The sequence below is a fragment of the Arvicola amphibius genome, chromosome 8 (assembly GCF_903992535.2).
Source record: "Arvicola amphibius chromosome 8, mArvAmp1.2, whole genome shotgun sequence".
Classification (NCBI taxonomy): Eukaryota; Metazoa; Chordata; class Mammalia; order Rodentia; family Cricetidae; genus Arvicola; species Arvicola amphibius.
Window position 1 is genome coordinate 53,405,228 of NC_052054.1, and position 19,488 is coordinate 53,424,715.

Consider the following 19,488-nt stretch of genomic DNA (forward strand, 5'->3'; position numbering starts at 1 on the left):
TATGTTCCTGATGAAGCTCGAGTCCTAGGAGACTTCTTATCCTTATATTATTTGTCTTATATTATTATAAACATTCTTATATTATCATATGTCTTTACTTGTTGAGGCTGAATATAATCCAGAAAAAGCAAGAGCTGAAACCCTGAACAGCCGGTCCATTCCTTTGTAGACTTGGGAAGCTGTACACCCCTGGTGTGTGCAGAGCAACCACTGTCGTGCATGCAAGTCCTCTTACATGACAGACAGCATCTTTGCATTCTAATTTGTTAAAGCAGCTTGACATACAAGAGAGACCAGCCTTGATCCTCCATCTCCATTCGCCCACTCCCTCCCCTCCCCACTCTGCTCACAGGCGTTGAAAGGAGTATGTCACCCTGAGATCCACCCCGCCCTCTGGTCTGGTCATTTCATGATCTGTATCTTGAGTGGAGTCTCCCACGGGGGTGTTTCTCACTTATCTTGAGGCGCGCCCACATCCTTACATCCCCTCTCTCTCATCACCAGCAACTCGGTGAAGAAACAGACTGACTTCTAAGGAAACTTTCTCAGAGGCTGAGGAGGTGTGTAGCACCCCTCAATCTTTCTGAGCAAATGGGTTATCCCCCTACCTCATAATAAGTATAAAGTTAAACTCCAGGGCATCCCGAAGGTTTGAATTATCTATATTTTAAATTAACAGCACACAAATCAATGCAAGTTTGCTGAAATAAACGGTTCTATCCTTGCCTGAATCAGAGAAGCCTGAAGGACCCCAAGTGGGGAGCCAGCAAGTTGTCCATACAGTCTGGAAAGTTAACTAGACTTTCAGACTGTTAAGTTCCAGGGAAAAACCTAGTCTGGAATACGTAAACCGCCCCTCACCCCAGACCTAAGAAAAGAAGGAAGGAAAAAAAAGAGAAAGGACATCTTGGCTGCGACAACGGCTCTCTCTCGGGTAGAGCTGGGTCTAGAAGTTTCCCAGTCACTGAGCTTGACGGCTGTCTCCATCCTTGGCTCTGTTTGCTCCAGTAGGACTTCCCTTTCCACGGTAGTGAAAGGGTCGTCTTAAGCTGTAGGGCACATGATCTTCCCAACTTGAGGGTCTGGAGAGAGGCCACTCTCCTCAAAAGCCTTGGTGTAGCCCAGGGAGTCCGGACAGCCTGGATTACTTAGACTGTGTGCTCTGTTCTGAATCTCTGCGCTAGCCGGGCACTGGTGGACCCTGCTAGCTGCTGGCCCTGGAAAGGCAGGTCAGAGAGGAATGAGCAGCCTTCACTCAAACAAAACCGGAGCATTTACCATCTCAAAGGAAGCAGGCTAGTTCCCAGTAGGGAAGCTGAAGTCCACGTTTAATAGTTCGGGGTTATTTCCTCCCTGCTTCACTGACATTTTAAATCTTTGCTGCTGTTACTTTTTTTTTGCATGCTTTGTTTGTTTTAACCAGGCACCTTTCCTTCCTTCCTTTTATTTCTTTCTCTTTCTCTTCCTTTGTTCTTTCTCCCTTTCACTGCTTTTGGAGACCGGGTTTTAAATGGCCTGGGATGACCTCCAGCTTGACAGACAAGGGAGACTAGCCTTGCTCCCGGGCCTCCTGCTTCTACTTCCCTGAGATCAGTGTTTGCTGCCACACGGGCTCTTAGGCTGCGTTCCCACCACACCAAAGGCCCTTGACATCTTACAGTTAAGGCTCTCAAGCCTCAATCACCATCCCACAGCCTGCAGCGGAGGCCTGAAGGAGGAGGGAGAAGATGGGCAGTCATTTCCATCAAATACAAAACAGAGCCCTTGGGAGTGTCCGGTGACATGGAGAGACCCTGGAACCCGGCTCCCAGTGACAGCCAGCACTGGCCACAGCCATTCACCACCCACGCTGACTGGAACACACTTACACACTTAAGTACTTATGCGTTACATAAAGGGGCTCATGGCTGCACCCATAGGTGGGTGGACGGATGGATGGGTGGAGACAGGCAGCACACTTTTACAAAATGCCAGCTCTCCTGAGCTCAATCCCTGTGGTGACAGAGTAGGAGATCATGGAGTGTAGGCGAGAACAGACCTCTAAACCTCCAAACAAAGTCTAAGAGGCACGTGCAGACTGTAGAAACCGGCACACACAGATGACGACAGCCTCCTGAGTGTGCGTGAGCAACTTCTCTGTCAGGGTTTCGTCACTTCCTTTCTGATGCTACCTTGCTGAGCAAATGGGTTACCCTCCTACCCCATAATAAGTATAAAGTATAAAGTATAAAGTCCAGGGCATCCCGAAGGCCTGAATTATCTGTATTTTAAATTAACAGCACACAAATCAATGCAAGTTTGCTGTAATAATGGTTCTTTCCTCGCCTGAACTGGAAAAGCCTGGAGGACCCCAAGTGGGGAGCCAGCATGTCTTCCTTTGCTAGGTCCTTCCATGAGCTCACATTGCTCCTCAGCCCATACTCATCGCCAGCCCTCAGCTACCTACTCCCCCAGTTACCCCCTCTCCCTGCTCCCCTACTCCCCTTCTCCCCCACTCCCTGCCCACTCTCCGCCCCCAAACCCCCGATCCCCCCACCCTCCACCCTGTCTACCAGCTCCTGACAGCTCATCTTACTGACGAGACTCTTCATGTTTCTATTTTACAGTCTCAGGATTAGGATCAAAACAAAACAAAAATTGTGCTAATTGAGGAGAGGATGCACACAGCAAAAGTGGGAATACTCCACTGCTTAGTGGAGGCCATTTCTTGGAATTACAGTCACTCAAATGTTTACAAGAAACAATTATTGAATGTCCCGGACTGATTCACAAATGTAATTAATGAGAGAATTGCTAAGAGTTTCCATTTTCTCGTTTGCTTTCACCCCACTATATAAACTTTTCTGTTGGCATTTCTTCAGAAAATTCCATGCAGTGCCGGACGGAGGCAGAGGCTGATTCAGGCTGCAGAAACATCACGAGAGCAAACTCCAAACTCCACACAACCATCCCACGAGACAAAAGGAGAATAATTAGAGATGCTGCCAGCGCCTGTGCATTTTGAACAGACAGAAGGAAGGACCTGCCCGGGCCCCTAGTGGCTTTGTCCTTTGCTGTTTGTAAGATAAAGTATGTCACTAAAATGCCCCTGCTGTCCCAGAGAGACAAGGCATAACGAACCCTGGCGTGTCTGATTGTTTCACAACATCTGAAGTTTCATGGGCATAAACAAACAAATGGCTTCGCTCTTGTCTGCCTGTCTCTAGTCAATTTGCATTACTGTAAGGATGGGTGCAGGGGAGAAATGGTCTTCCTGTGGGGGTCAAGCCCTGCTGCTTCTCCTGCTGGGGTGACCCAGAGTTCCACAGCCAGCACATCTTTCACCAATGGGAAAGGAACTGCCTGCCTGTGAGGGCCCCTTTGATGCCTCCTGATCGGCTCCCAGAGTCCTAATTTGAAGTTGTTCTCTTCCACTTAAGGCGATATGTCATCTTTTCCTTAATTTGAAAAATGTCCTGAATGCCAAACAACATCACAAGGACTTCTAGGTTGCCTACTATAAATTCTCTGTGCAACACTTTAGGCTGTGTCAGCCGACAAGGTCGGCCCAGCTACACTAACGAGCTGCCAGTGGCCACTTTGTGGTGGGGGTGGGGTGGTCCGTGTGGAAGAGCCAGCATCAGAGCCAGAATCTAAAACGAGAGGAACAGGGACTCGGGGCTCAAATGGCCAGTGGAATTTAATTTTGTTAAACAAATTTGAACTGGGCATTTGTCCATGATGACCCAATGGAAAGTTCTAGAAAAAAAAAGGATCTTTAACTGAGTAAGCCTGCTTATCTTAGCATCAGTACTGACCAGGGCCCGGACACAGCCTGTCCTCTGTTCTCTCTGCTTCTCCAATCTCTAGACCTAAGGTTTTAGTAAATCACCATGGTAGGAATGAGCATGAAGCCCATACAAGGCTTCTCTCTCCACTACCCCTCAGTGTGGTAGGAAAGAGCTTCTGGGAAGCCCTATATAAGAATGATACATAAAATACACTCCCCACCATTCAGGTATGAGGGGCAAACCCATCCCTTGGTGTGTTCCTGTGTTAGCCACTAGTTAGCAAAATAAATATTTAAACCAAGTGTCTACTGGAGAATAACACAAGTGCCCACTCTTGTGGAATTTACAACAGTGGACTAAAGCAAAAGGTGGTCGGGGGGGGGGGACCCCAGGCCCAGCAAGAACCCCAAATAGTACAGAGACAGAAACCTTCTTTACTCATCTGTCACCCAGGGCCTAGCTGAAACCATCCAACTTCACCTTCATCTGAGAGCCCTGGGGTGCATCATCCTGGCTGTTACTCATAGCAGGGTTTCAAGGATGAAATTGGGAATAAGGGAAAGCCAACCCTATTCTGCCATGAGGAGAAAAAGCCCACTCCTATCATGCATTAACTAAAAACCATGCCTATAGAAGAGGGCTGGAACAAATCCATCTGCACCAGACAGAGCCAGTTGACTGACAACAGCTACCCTCCCCCCAAAATCCACAGCAGAGATACTGACCCTCGGCTGAGGAGATGAGACGGGAGGCATGGTTCCTTGGGTGCTGCTTGCTCTTTGGTTTCTCTGAAACCTTGGTCATAAGTAAGTCGGACTGGATGGCTCTTTAAATGGCCCGTGGAATGTGACACTGTTAAATAGGTCCCATTTATTTTTGCTGTAGACGTCCCCGCGGTAACAGTCTCCGTGGATTCCTCCGTGGTCTCTGCTGAAATAGCAAAGAGATGTTTTCTCAGCACATTTCTTACTTCAGGAATTGCTGCCTCCTGATGCTTTTTTTTTTGTAGTCTATGGATTTGTATAAAAGTTACCCATGACTTGTAATCAAGTCGGGAGGTTTTATAGTCAAGAGCTCTCTGAACATAATATAAATACTCTACTACAATTTTTAGTCTTGGCACCATCGTTTCTGTGGATAAAAAATGAACAGGATTATTAACTCTACTGGCTTGACGTCTACTTGAAAGAAAACACAGGCACTTAAGTTTATGAACTACGAGTCTCCCGAAGGACTGCTAGGCTCCATAACAATAGTCCTCCCTAAACACAATGTTAGTCGTCTTCCATTTGGAAATAATTGATGGCGGAATGTGGTGGCAGACACCTGTAATCTCAGCCAATCGGGAGGAAGAGGGAAGAAGTTAACAAGTCCAAAACTAGCCTTTACTACATAGTAAGTTCTAGGCTAATCTAGCTCACAAGAGATTTAGTATCAAAAACAAACAAACAAAAAAAAAATACAGCCAGAGCTGTTACACAGAGAAACCCTATCTCAAAAAAACAAATAAAACCAACCAAACAACAAAAACCCGAATATAATTAATAGAGTATTAAATGCAAGTGTCACAATCAGCGGTGGAGGCTTCCTTATTCACAGGACATACTTGGGCCTTTTTATAAGGAGCACACAGTGACAGAGTGCACAGTGCGTTTAATAGGGGCAAGCGACAAGCAGAAGAGAAGTGGAAATGGCCTAAGGGGACCGAGGAGACCGAAAGCATCTTTAATGGGGGCTGGAGAGTGTTAGAGAAGGAAGGTGAACACCCACGCCCACGAGAGGAAGACAGTGTTGGGAGCAGGGTGACCAGCTTGTGCAGGGGCTCGGAGGCAGGAGAATGCCCAGGGTGGTGGAAGAAGAACTGCAGACAGACAGGAGGAGGGCCGGCCTCAAGATCGCAGGGTCCCAGGTCCCAGAGCCGTAAAAACATGACCTACTGAGAAGGCTTCCTGAAGAGGGGCAGATAGGCTAGCAAGATCTCAGCCCACCTCCAAGACCGAAAGCATGCTGAGCTTAGGAACACAGAATCTTATACCAAAAACATAACTATCAGGAACCAGACGTCAGGAGTAGCTTGTCATCCACCTGCCCCAGCCGAGTCTGAGTCAAAAGGGAGGCGAGGATAAATCTCCCTGAGTGGGTGAGGGTTGGGAAGAAGCGAGCTTCACATAGGAAAACAATTCCGAGTTTTTCCGTCTTACTTAGGAATCAGCAAACAAGGCAAGTGAATGACGACTGAAGCCCCCCTCCACCTACCCCTGCTTTCCAACATCGCGGGTGGAAGTCATAAGGAGCCACAAAGATTGGCTGAAACGAGGAAATGAAGACCTGAAAACTGATGTTAAGTGACCCACGGGAATGAGAGCAAGAATGGAGCCTCCGGGTCACCAGGCACAGCTGCCTGACTCAGGGCTCCGTTTCAAGGGCAACCACCTGAGCGTCTGCTGAGCCGTGTTCATCTCTCTCAATTCCCCCACCTTCTCCAGCCCCCTCCATATCGGGCACAGGGTAAGAATGATCTGATAGGGCCTAGAACAGTGACACGTACGGTGTTGGCTCACTCAGAAGATGAGGGTAGTGTTACTCCCGGAAGCCAAGAGCCCCTCCTCTGGCCTGTGCCTATCTCCCACACCACCTTAACCAGCCGCGCTTCCAATTTTCCAGGCACGCGGGTTTAGATTATAAACCACTTCAGTCTCTCACTGGCTCCCGCATTTTCTTCACTCACTAACATACCTACGAAGGTACACTACGTGGCAGGTGCTGCCCACATGACCGTAGCCCACGTGACCTAGGTCATTGATCGTCCAGAGGAGACCACAACAGTATTGCAGGTGGAGGAGCCGCACCTTCTGCCCTCACAATGACACACTGAACATTACTCCCAAAGCAGAGCTGGCCCGACACTCGCTCCGACTCCAGATGGGGAGCCAGAAGCCGAGCACAGCCAGTCACAGAGGTGTACACGTATAATCTTAGCACTCAGGAGGCGGGGGGCAGGAGGGTGGCTTAAAGTTCAAGGCTAGCCTGGTCTATGTACGCGGTTTGAGGACAGCCAGGACTATAATACATGACCCTGTCTCAGAAAACAAACAGGCAGGACTGGAGAGATGGCTCAGTGGTTATGAGCACTTACTGCTCTTCCAGAGGACCTGGGTTTGATTTCCAGCTCATACACGGGGCTCATACTTCTCTGCAACTTCAGTTCCAGAAGACCGGACACTCATATCTGGGCTCCAAAGACAGTAGGCACATAGGAAAAATCCATAAAAATAAAGTAAAATAACATATGTGCATACATATATTTTAAAAACCAAGCAAACAAACCCAAATCGGGAAAACCAACGGAACTCCTCAGCATACACAATGATTCTCATGCCCCCTAGACACATGTGCGACATCAGATGTCCACTGCGGACCTCGGGCAAACTTCCGGAGGGGACAGAACCCTCCCTTCAGTGCGGTGACACAGAAACAGCTCTGTCTCAGACACGCCGCACGGCTACAGACCACACACAACACAGCAGAGCGCTCTGAAGCTGCTTGATCTAGTAGGGGTGACAGCGAGGCAGAGGTGTCGCTCGCTATACATGCAGTCCTGCGGTCTAGACCAAGGTGACAGAGTGAGAAGTGACGGGCCGGGAATCGATCCGGGAAAAACGCAGAGAGGAGATGAGGTGCCAGAAGCATCCGGAAGGGTCAACAGGAAGCAAACAGCCTTTTTAAAAAGGAGAGGTAGAAAAGCCCAGAGTTGAGGCCAGCTTCCACACGCAGGAGCTGTAGTGGTGCCTTGCTCGTTTAGTGTTCTGCTGTTGTCACCTTGAAACTGTTGATTTTTAAACAAAGTTCTCCAAATTTGTCTTTTGCACTGAGCCCAGCACATAACACAATGGCACCATCTGGGGTGCACTGTTGGGGCTGGAAGGGGTGCCTGAAAGCTTGGCTCGCCCCTGGCGGTACTGCTTAGGAAAGCTGTGGAACTCTGGGCGGGCCGCGTCTAGCAGAGAGACTTGGGTTGCTGGTGGACAGGCTTCGAGGTTCACTGCTCCTAGGATGCAGGAGGACGGGCGAGGACCTGGGATGTATTAGGCTGGAGCCAGCTCACAACAGCTGTGCTTGCAAAGGAATTGGGACTCCAGCCCCTTAGGCAGGAAATATGCTCTGTCTCGTGTTTTATAATAACTTGCAAAATAAAGATGGTATTTTATAATTTTGGATGGGTGGGGTGGGGTGGGCTGGGGGAGAACCAAGTGAACAATGATATAAGGTATGAAAATCGGTCGTCATAAATCAGCAATGGCTACTTCTACACTACAGTGGCAGAGTTGAACATACTGGATGGAGATGGAATGGACCATCAGGGCCTAAAATATTTACCATCCAGGCCTTTATGAAAAAGGGTTTCTGCCGTCTAGAACAGCTAGTATTTGCCCTGAGTTCTTGAGAGGTTCCACGGTCAGGTCAAGTGGAGGAACACAGACTGAATGGACCATGTGTGGCTTTCTGCCCTGTCCAGAATAGCTTTCTCCCACTCTAGAGAGCACAGCGGCCAGGATGAGCAGCACCTCCCTGATTTGCCTGAACTCTGGAACATTTCCACGGAACAGCTATTAACGCTTCGCCAGCAGCATCCTCTGGAATTTTCTGGAACTCAGTGTGATCATCATTCTTGGAGGCACAGAGGTCCTTTGAAGGATTTGAACCAGGGGTAATGCTATCTGATGTGTCCCTTCCGAGCCTCTTAATGCTCTATGGGACAAAGAACTTGTACATTTCTCATGGTCCTCGGGCTTAAAGGGGTAGGGTGTCTGCTGGCAGCACAGTCATGAGGATTTTGACATCTCCCTGCCCTGCTGACACTTTCCAAGGTCTTGTGTTGAAATCCTGCAACCCCCTGAAGGGCTGAGGACAAATCTAAAGGGAGAAAGGCAGGGGTGAGGCAAGAGGTGGTAAAGGCTTTGGGAGTGGCAGAAAAGGAGGACACAGACTCGGTCCATGGGCTTGGTGATGGAAAATGTGACAGGGACTGGGATACAGTGGCGTCTGCCCCGAGGCCTCTGGTTTGGATAACTGAGGGTGTGGGGATGGGAGGAGTCAGCTATTCTTCACCACTTCTAGATTCAAACCTGCCTTCTACACTAAGTGTACCCAGGAGGGTGACCACATAGGACTCTGTCCCTTTCATAGGCTCAACCCAAGAATTCTAAGTCATCACACCCAAGCCCCACCCACGGGGTGTCGGCTACAAAAGACCACACCCAGGGAAAGGCACACCCCAGGTCTCCAGGCTCAGATGGCTTTGGGGCCTCAGTGACCCTACAAAGCACCTTTTCTAGACCATAGAGAGTATGGCTCCTACATAAATGACAGGATTCCAGGGTGGGGCAGCTCCAGTTAATTTTTAAAAATTGATATGTGCTTTTAAGTGACAATGGCTTTTTACTGTCATTATTTCCTGAGTATAGACACAGAAGTCAAAGATATGGGCCGCGGCCAAACAGAACGGGTAAAGAGCTGGAAGGAAGACCCACTGAATGTGTTGGGAGGCGCTGGCTTCCAGCCAGTGACTGGGCCACTGTGGCCTTCAAGCCAGGGCCGGGATGCACAGCAGGGCGGGGCGGGAAGCAGGGCGGGGCGGGAAGCAGGGCGGGGCGGGAAGCAGGGCGGGGCGGGAAGCAGGGAAGGGGAAAGCACTGAGGACAAGGACAGTGGGAAGCCTTCTCTCCCTTGTCCCCTTCACACCAGCAGGAAGACACGAGCAGGCAGTGAACTCAGGCACAGACATGTTCACTTGGAAGACACCCCGAGCTCCCGAGTCCCTTCTCATATTGGCAAGGCACTTCCTTTTGCAGTCACCCATCCCTTCTGGTCTGACGACCCTGACCCTGGACCCAAGAAGCAGGATGATGGAACGAGTCCCCAGAAAGACTCCATTTTCGGGATCATTTCTATGCTTTAGCCTGAAGTTCTCGCCCAGTTAATTCTCCCACGCAGTTACAGCTGAGATCTGCTGCTCAGCTAAAACCAGAGGCCATGTTGTCACTGTCTTGATTGGTGTTCTGGCCACTCACGGCAGGCAGAATCAAGTCAGGGCCACTTGTCCACATTCCCAGGCTCTGCACGGCCCTCCAGCCCCAGCTCCCCAACCTTTCCCATGGCTGACCATCTTCTGCTCCTGAGCTCACCCCCGGATAGGGCCTTTCTGTCTGCCTGTCTTTTCACCATGGACACTCTGACCACAGGTTGTCCGTGGCTGCCTCAGTGCCATTCAAGGCACCTTCACGCGGCCCCTGAGCTGAAGGAAGTGCAGTCACTCCCTACCCTGCTATGCTCTTTATTCTCCTCGCAGCCTGGGAGGACCCCTCGGTCTCACTCCTTTGTTCTAACATCATTTCTCTACCATCCCTAACTGAGGATACTCTGAGGACAGGACTTGCTGGCCTAGAACGGTACACTGCACTCCGTAATAAGCCCAAGCAGTAACAGACTGAGTGACTGTCTCAGAACAGAGACAAAGGGGGACATCAAGCTGCCAAAAATACACAATCTACTTGGTTATGGCATCCTGGTATGATGCCCGCCCCCACCCTTCCTCATAGATTTTACCTCTCCCTCCATAACCACCACCAATGGGGAAATACCTGACGGGAGCTGGGGCACATGTGACCTGCTGATCGTATCCCAGGCTATCTCTGAGCTCCGACCATTCTCTACGGAAGACATAGTCACTCCAGATCTGGTTTTTACAAGAAGACATAAACCTGGCTCCTCCTCCTCCATCCTGCTACCATCTACATGTTGGCAGTGAAAATAAAAGATTCCAATCCAAACAAGTAGAATGCTCAGATGGAAGTGTGTAGCCCGGATGGATGCTTTTGACCACCTGGGTCATGGTGGTCCAACCCCTCTTCATGGGTCCCTAATGAGGAAGGCCTGGTTCAATCCACTTAAGGTGAAACAGCTCTCTACTCTGCTGAGCACGGGCAGTAAGAAACAGCTTACAGCAGGACTGCACTCACTCAAAAACTGGACTCTTTTGACCCAGTCCTTGGCCTGCATCCTACAGATCCTGAGGGCTCTCATTACTTCTGTTCTTCTTCTTTTCCACATTAGAGTTATCCACCAGGTTTCTTACCATCCCACCAATCATTCCTCCCGTCCCTGCCCTTGGAAGCCTGCAGTGTGCCTGGGGAGAGTCTGATCCACATTCCTTACATGGTGGCATCTTTGCCCTCCACTTGTGGGTCTGGGCACACAGCCAGCGCTGGTACAGCAAGAACAAAAGTCCCATTCAACTCAAGTCCACATCTTCACAAGGATCAGAAAGCAATTAACGCTGGCGCTGGCGTGCAGCACGAGACTCATAATCCTCACTCGTTTCTTTGAACTATTTTTTATATTTTGATGTATTTACAGTGTGTGCACACACTCAGGGGGTCAGGGCACAGGTGTGGAGGTCAGAGGACACCACCGGGAGTCGGTTCTCTCCATCCACCACTTGGGTTCCGGGGATTAAACCCTGTTTGATAGGCTAGGTGGGAGGGACTTTTACCCACTGAGCCACTTCAGTGCCCAATTCTCATTAATTTCTAATGAAATGAACAACATTTTAAAAACTCTACCCTAGGCCAGATGGAGGTGGTGCACATCTTTAATCCCAGTCCTTCGGAGGCAGAGGCAGGTGGATCTCGGTAAGGCCAGCCTGGTTTACAGAACGAATTCTAGTACAAGCTCCAAAGCTACACGGAGAAACTTTATCTTGAAAACCCAAAACCAAAACCAAACCAAAATAAAACAAAAATTCTACCCTAAAAATTATTTCTTTTTTCTATGTGAGCCATTCATTTGAAAACACCTACTCTAATAGTCTCTTCATACGGGAGTAATGTTTGTGTTTCAAAGTGGTGACTCTAGATATTCTTTACACATCACTGGAGAGAAATACATAAAACATTTTCTTAGCTGCTATGTGGCCAATATTAACAAAGTCTAAGTTTATGTAAGAATCTAGGGGCAGGAAAAATTATATAAAAAATAGCTTTTCTGTGCAAATTCAAGCAGGATGCCTGTCTGAGTCTGCAGGATGTCACACAGCCTTACAGTGGGCGACAGCATGGGATCTGTCAGGCAGGAGCGTTCCCTGGGATGCAGCCCTGTAGAAGCGTGCACGCGCACCGCTTATTCTTCTTATCTTGGCAGGGTCTGGTGGAGGTTTAGGGAAGGAGAGGCGGGTATCCTCCTCTGAGGTGGGAGATGCTGGAGCTCTGGGTTTCTGCAAAGAGAGTTTTGAACACTGGCATGAGTCTCTTCTGTCTTAAATAAGACTTACCATCGTCACCCTGGAGCTGACCCTGCCTCTGCTAGCCAGTGCTTGACTGCAGTGTAGCCTCTGGGCCTACAATCTCATTGGTCCATCTTACTTAACATCATATGTACACAAACACACACGTATACATGCACACACATGCACACAGACTTACATATACACATGCACATAAACATACATCCACACACATCCGCACATATGCACACATACATACATGTAGACATATACATACAGATACACTCACACATACACAGATACACACATATAAACACACACGCGCGCAAGCACACGCACACACACACACACACACACACACACACACTTTTTGGTTTTACCAGTGTATCCTATGGTTTGTTCTACTACACAGCTTAACATATTTGATTTATAAAATCCAAGCTGCCTATGCTAGCACACAGCTATCTGTGCAAGAGACTGTAATGGTAAATATAATGCATTCAGCATGCTTTGCAATGTATTATGTAATGAATATTTTTCTGTCCTGCCAGCCATCTCCCAAATAACAACACAGAGACTTCTTATTAATTATGAAAGTTTGGCCTATAGCTTAGGCTTGTTCCTAACTAGCTCTTACAACTTAAATTAAATCATTTATATTTATCTATGTTCTATCACATAGTCTTCTCTCTTGCACCTCCTGTTTCCTCTCCACATCCTCTGGTGTCTCCCGTGAGCCTAGATTTTCCTCTTCTTCTTTTCTCTCCCGGAAATCCCACCTATACCTCCTGCCTACCTACTGGCTGTTCAGCTTTTCTTACACCAATCACAGCGAATGTATCTTAGCGCAGCCTGCAGAGATCCCACAACAGCATTGTGCTCAATTTAGCTCAGAAAATGCTTGTTGGACTATATGTGGAAACTCAGCTCTGTTACTGAGCAGTTGGAACACTCTGCAGGAGGATTCAAGTTTGGGGCCAGCCTGAGCTACAGAGAAAGACCCTTTTTATAAAACAAAACAAAACAAAAAAGAAAAGAAAAACATTTATTGGCATTTATTGGGCACTGATGTGTACTCTAAGCACTGAACACACAATGGACTCCACAAAAGCATGTTGTAAGGATACCTAAATTTTTGATTCATAAAGAATGACAAAGCATAGAAAATTTATATTATACTTCTTTTTTTAGATTTATTTATTTATTATGCATTCTGCCTCGATGTATGCCCACATGCCAGAGGAGGGCGCCAGATCTCAGTGCAGATGGTTGTGAGCCACCATCTGGTTACTGGGAATTGAACTCAGGACCTCCGAAAGAGCAGCCAGTGCTCTTAACCTCTGAGCCATCTCTCCAGCCCCCTATATTATACTTCTTATATAAAAATGCTTTTATGTCTCAAGAATGCTGATGCAGATACCCTCCAGAAAATCAACAGTATTGTCAACATTGCAACCCCTTTTAGGAGTTTTTGCTTGTCCGTGTGTGTGTGTGTGTGTGTGTGTGTGTGTGTGTGTGTATTGTGTGTGTGTATGTGCATGAGGACATTCATCCATGTGAGGACAAAAGGAGGCCAGAGGTTGATCTCAAGATGTCTTCCTCAGTTGCTGTGTGATAATGCTCTTGTACATTGTAAAGATTTGTAACTCATATTAGTTTAATAAAACGCTGATTGGCCAGTAGCCAGGCAGGAAATATAGGCAGGGATTAAGACTAAGAGAATTCTGGGAAGAGAAAAGACAGAGTCACAAGCCAGATATAGTCACAAGCTAGATACAGAGGAAGCAAGATGCAAATGCCTTACTGAGACAAGGCATCAAGCCATGTGTCTAGACATATGATGTGGGATAGTCTTCTGTTTGTGTTGATTTCATTGGTTAATAAAGAAACTGCCTTGGCCCATTTGATAGACCAGCCCTTAGGTAGGTGGAGTAGACAGAACAGAATGCTGGGAAGAAGGGAAGTGAGACAGATATGAAGGGGAAGCCCAGCCAATCACCTTGTTTCTAAGGCGTGTCCCCCTTAGGCCAATATTTACTTATAAAATCTTGCTGGTGTGCATCCCGCTTCCTCTTTGTTTTCCTGTGCTCCTCGCTGGAACCTTGGCTTTTGTAAGTTCCCTTTTCTTTCCTTCATTAAAGTTGAATATTTTATAATAAAGCTGGTCTGGTTAATCATAACTGCCAATTGAACACGCCCCTTCATTTTGGTGCCCAACATGGGGCTCGAAACCATGACCCTGAGATTAAGAGTCTTTTGCTCTACCGACTGAGGTAGCTGGGCGGCCAGGAGCCAGGCAGGAATGCAGCCCGCCGCTCCCATCACTACAGAGTGGCGCCCAACGTGGGGCCAGGAGCCGGGCAGCAGGAACACAGCCTGCCGCTCCTCACTACAGACATAGACAAGAATTATGGGTAAATTTAAGTAGTAAGAACTAGTTAGTAATAAGCCTGAGCTAACAGGACAAACAATTTATCATTAATATAAGCCTCTGTGTGTTTCTTTGGGGCTGTATGGCAATGGGGCTCGGTGGGACAGAAACTTCTGTCTATATTCACTCAGTTTTCCACATTACTTTTTTGAGACAGGGACTCTCACTGATGCTAGAGCTCAATTTGGCTAGGCTGGCTGTCGAGCAAGCCCTGGAGATCTGCCTATCTCTGCCCCACAGTGCTGGGTCTACAGCAGGGGTTGCCAATCCTGGCTTTACATGGGGCTAGAGATCAGGACACAGGTCTTCACACTTATGCAATAGCGTTCTGTCCATTTGCCCATCTGCCCAGCTCTTTTGTGTCCTATTATTTATTTTTTGAGACAGAATTTCACAAATTTTCCTTCTGCTCCATGGGCCAAGTACTGGGTTTATAGGCATGTGTCACCCTCCCCGTCTACCTCTTTTTTAAATATCTTTAAGATATGTTTTTATCAAGCTCTGACAGTCACAGCTCCCTGTTGTCAAACCCCCACAGGTCTATGGTTTCCATCTAAAGCCGGAAGCTCCCAGCGTCAGTGTGGCCTGATCGCCCTGTTGACCCTGCTTCCAATATTATCTGCCTAGGAAGAGCAGCCATGCAGCAGCAAGGGCCTCTAAACCCCAGCCAGAAACACTGGAGGGAGACAGCTCAGTCACTTCTGCAAGACATGAAAGAAAAACTTCTACTCAGCCGGGCGGTGGTGGCGCACGCCTTTAATCCCAGCACTCGGGAGGCAGAGGCAGGCAGATCTCTGTGAGTTCGAGACCAGCCTGGTCTACAAGAGCTAGTTCCAGGACAAGCTCTAAAGCTGCAGAGAAACCCTGTCTCGAAAAAAAACCAAAAACCAAAACAAAACAAAAAAAAAAACTTCTACTCAAGAAGTTAATCAGCAAATCTTTTTTAAAAACCCAGTGGGAATTCCTTATCAGATAATTTGGGGGTAAGGATGGCTGAGGTCACACATCATCGCAAATACTCATACAAGCAGAGCATAGGAACTCATAGTATGAGTTCTGCTAAGAATGTATTTCAACATTAAGCTGGGCAGTGGGGGTACTCATCTTTAATCCCAGCACTCAGGAGGCAGAGGCAGGCGGATCTCTGTGAATTTGAGGCCAGCCTGATCTACAGAGTGAGTTCCAGGACAGTCAGGGCTACACAGAGAAACTATGTCTTGAAAAGCAACCCAATGAAACAAAACAAACAAAAAAATGATGACATTTGTCAAAATGTTTCCTATTTCCTCTTGTCCCTTTGCATCCAGAATCGGTTTACAAACCAGAACAAAGTAAAAATGAGTCAAATGATTTCAGAAAAAGGAACTATTTTAAAGGCAGGGAGAAGGGTAAATAAGATATCCGGCATGGCGGACAAGGCCAGTCAGGGAACAGGGCTTCTTCACTGGCTTTGTGAACTAGGAGGCCATTACCTCTGAGTTTATTCAGCTGTGACTCAGCAGGAGCCTACCCTACACACAAACCCCTAGCTCCTACAGCAGGGGTTGCCAAGCCTGGCTTTACATGGGGCTAGCTCCCAACAGGAATTAAGAGCTCGTTAAGGCTACTCCGTTCCTGTGTGTGCTGCTCCTGCCTAATATGGCACTAGCTCCCATTTGCTCTTAATGATTCTCCAAAGCCAAGTCAAGGTCTAGCCTGAGCAAAGACTCGGCCTCCGAGGGTCTAGTCTGAGGAATCTCACTCATTCATCCACACCAATAGTGCGTACTCATGTAGGGGGCTGCCCATTAACGTTTTAGTATCTCCAGTCCATTGCAAAATTATACTAAGCATGCAACTCGTGTGGGAAGCTGGTGGTATGAGACAGTAGAGATGAATTCAGGAAATGAGCGCTCCATGTATAAACAGGAAAGACATAACTCGGTGCTGAAGGTCAGTATGTAGTCTTTTTGTCTCAAAAGACCCGGACACCTTTTGGAGGCGTGGTCAACCTGCCTGCTGACTTCATCAGAGTGAAAAGCACTCAGAAGGTGATCCTCTGGCTGTGCCTGTGAGACTGGAAAACCCGTCCTGAATATGGGTGGCATCACCCCTCAGGCCAGGGGCCCTGGCTAGCATAGGTGGGCTCCTTCTCAGTCTCTTGTTGGCAATGAAGAGAGCACGTTCCTCTGCCATGTACCTCCCGTCGGGATGTTCGGCTTCAGCCTGGCCCAGAAGCAATAGAGCCAAGTGACTGTGGACTGAGAACTCCGAAACTGTGAGCTGAAAGAAACTCTCTCTTTAGCTGTGTTGCTTGGGGATTTTGCAAGGGCAACTGATAATTGCCTGACCCTTGAGGCTCAAACCGGGCATGGCCTTGTTGTGTCACTAGAGAGGTGGGCTTTGAGGTTTCATATCTGCTCAAGCCACACTCAGAATCTCAGTTCTACTTCCTGTTGCCTGTGCAAGATGTAGAACTCTCAGCTCCTTCTCAGCACCATGTCTGCCTGCAGGGCATCATGTCCCGCCATGACGATAATGGGCTAAACCTCTGAACTGTAAGCCAGCCCCAGTTAAATGTTTTCCTTTATAAGAGTTGTTGTGGTCATGGCGTCTCTTCACGGGAACAGAAAACCTAACTAAGACAGTTCTGGATGATTCAGTCCTCTGAATGAGGACTCACAAGCTAGTTCCCCTGAGCAACCCAAGAGCCACAGGAGACACAGTCAGCAGAGTGTCTAAGGGTTCTGGCTGGCCATCACTCACCCTAGCCTCATTCCTGACCAACTTCTGCCCTGACTTCTCAGATCCCCAAACAAAAGGCAGGGTCTGCCCTACCTTACATGAAGACAGGAAAGAGGTCGGTGAGATCCCACTTCAGAAAGTTTTTCATGATGCAACTTGTAAGGCATGAACACACACACACACACACACACACACACACACGTATGCATACACACTACAAGACCTTTGAAAATTAGAAAGCAATTCTATCTCTAAGTTCCCAATCTTCTTTGGGATGTGATGACTTTGTGTGCATTTTTGCCCCTGTAACTTTCCCCATAGGTTCCTGGGACTCTCCTGTCACTCGACACACTGTGACCGTGACGATAACGTTACCGTGCATTTCAGAAGTGGAGAAAGAAAAAGACTGTGCAACATACATTGCGTGTTCCCTGTCCTGGATTGTCTGTTTCCCAGGGCACACTGGGGTCCTGTCTTTTTTTTTTTTTTCCTTTTTTCTTTTTTTGGTTTTTCGAGACAGGGTTTCTCTGCAGCTTTTTTAGAGCCTGGCCTGGAACTAGCTCTTGTAGACCAGGCTGGCCTCGAACTCACAGAGATCCGCCTGCCTCTGCCTCCCGAGTGCTGGGATTAAAGGCGTGCGCCACCACCGCCCGGCTGGTCCTGTCTTTTTAAATACACTAAGTTTTGTTTTGCTCTCCCAACACATGGACCTTGGTTCTTGTCAAATACTGAAGACAAAGTCATCTATGCTGGCAGAAGAGAGCATGGTCCTGCCCCGGGGGTGAGGGCAGTGACTGGGGTTCCTGACCATGCACTGCCTTTGATGGTGTTAGCAGTGTCTGCTTCATCCTTTAGATGTCTGGCTGCTGAGTGCTAATTAGTGTACAGTGCATTAGCTGCGCTTCCACGATGTCTGTCTTTTCTCTGTGTCAATACAAAACTGATTAAGAATACTTAGAGCCGAAATGACTGGGCTTTGTATGTTTAGGAGGTAGGAGGACAGTGGCTACGGTGGTGAGGATGTTAGGGACACAGTTTCCCATGTGTTCCTGCGATCACGGCTCCACTGAAGGAGCAGTTACTTCTGCGTGTGCAAACTGGAAAGCCAGTGACTGGAGAAGGATAAGAAGAGGAGGAAATTCTCCCCAGTTTCCCCAGGGCTGCTGCAGAAGCAGAGAGCTGCTGAGCCAGGTAAAGATGGAGCCGGGTTTCGACACAGCAGGCAGGTGTGACCATTAATGGAAGCTGCAACAAATTATAATGCTTTCCCTGTCCTAGAAGATTACAGGTGCTGACGGGAACCCTCCCGAGCCAGTCAGGTCAGTGCCAAAGCCTGGGCGCCCCAGCCCAACAATGCCAGCTTAGGTCATTCCCAGAGCCTGGGCTGTTTCGATTCTGAGCATCCCCTGGTTTTCTGGAGGGTATGGTGGGGGCATAGGCCAGCCAGGAGAGAAGAAATAAAGGATTCAAGAGCTTTGGTGATGTGGTCAGTGCAGAAGTTCAAGCAGCAGGCTTCTCAGGTCTCTCCTCACCGACTGCTAGGTATTTTTTAATGAAGTATTAGATGGCTGAGCGTTTGAGAAAGTCTCCAAACCCAGAAGGGGATTGCTTCATTCTTTCCAGATACTTTCAGCAAAGATGCTCCTTAGCTACGGGGTGCTCTCCTTCCTCTTCCTCCCTCTCGCCAGGAGTTTCTTCCTCCCCATGCCGTCGCCTGACACTCTGATTTCTCAGTCTACTCCTGTCCTCATCAACGGAGCAGTTACTACAGGCAAATGTTCTTTTGAAAAGGTGCAGTGACGCAGAGAAAGGAGGCGGAGGGCAGGGAGCGCAAGGTCATTTCAGGACGTTCTGACTGGCAACTTCAAATGTTTTCATTACCGTTTAAGCTGAAAACGGCCTTCATAAAATCTATACATTCCACGCTTTTAAAAAAAACTTAATGTGGAAATTTCTTAGACTATTTTTCCTTTGAAAAACATTCTGCAAAAGAGAAATGGGATCTCACAGACCCAGAACAGAGGCAGATACCAATCTCATCTAGTCTAGCCCCTCATCCTGTAGCCCCATGATAGTGCCGGTGTAAAAAGTGCTATGTTCAAGAGACATGTAGGAACAAGCGTACTCCAATTGAGTGACTTCTCCAAGTCAACAGCAATATGTCCAACTGCCTTCCAAGACCGCAGGTATCAGAGTCATGGATCAAGAGCAGCTGGCAAACAACTTCTGAGATCCTATTTTATCTTCTGCAACATAAGAAAACTATGATCTTCCTCAGGGAT

The 19,488-nt window shown here is 48.0% G+C and overlaps 1 protein-coding gene across 1 annotated transcript in view; it reads right to left on the reverse strand.

Moving 5' to 3' along the window:
• Armc2 (armadillo repeat containing 2) overlaps positions 1–19,488 on the reverse strand; it is a 103,305-nt gene that overhangs the window by 77,134 nt on the left and 6,683 nt on the right. The window contains exons 3-4 of the mRNA XM_038340847.1: positions 11,871–12,042; positions 4,496–4,700 (exon numbers count right to left, since the gene is read on the reverse strand). Coding sequence (XP_038196775.1) covers positions 4,496–4,700; positions 11,871–12,042 — 377 coding nt within the window. The remainder of the gene's footprint in view (positions 1–4,495; positions 4,701–11,870; positions 12,043–19,488) is intronic.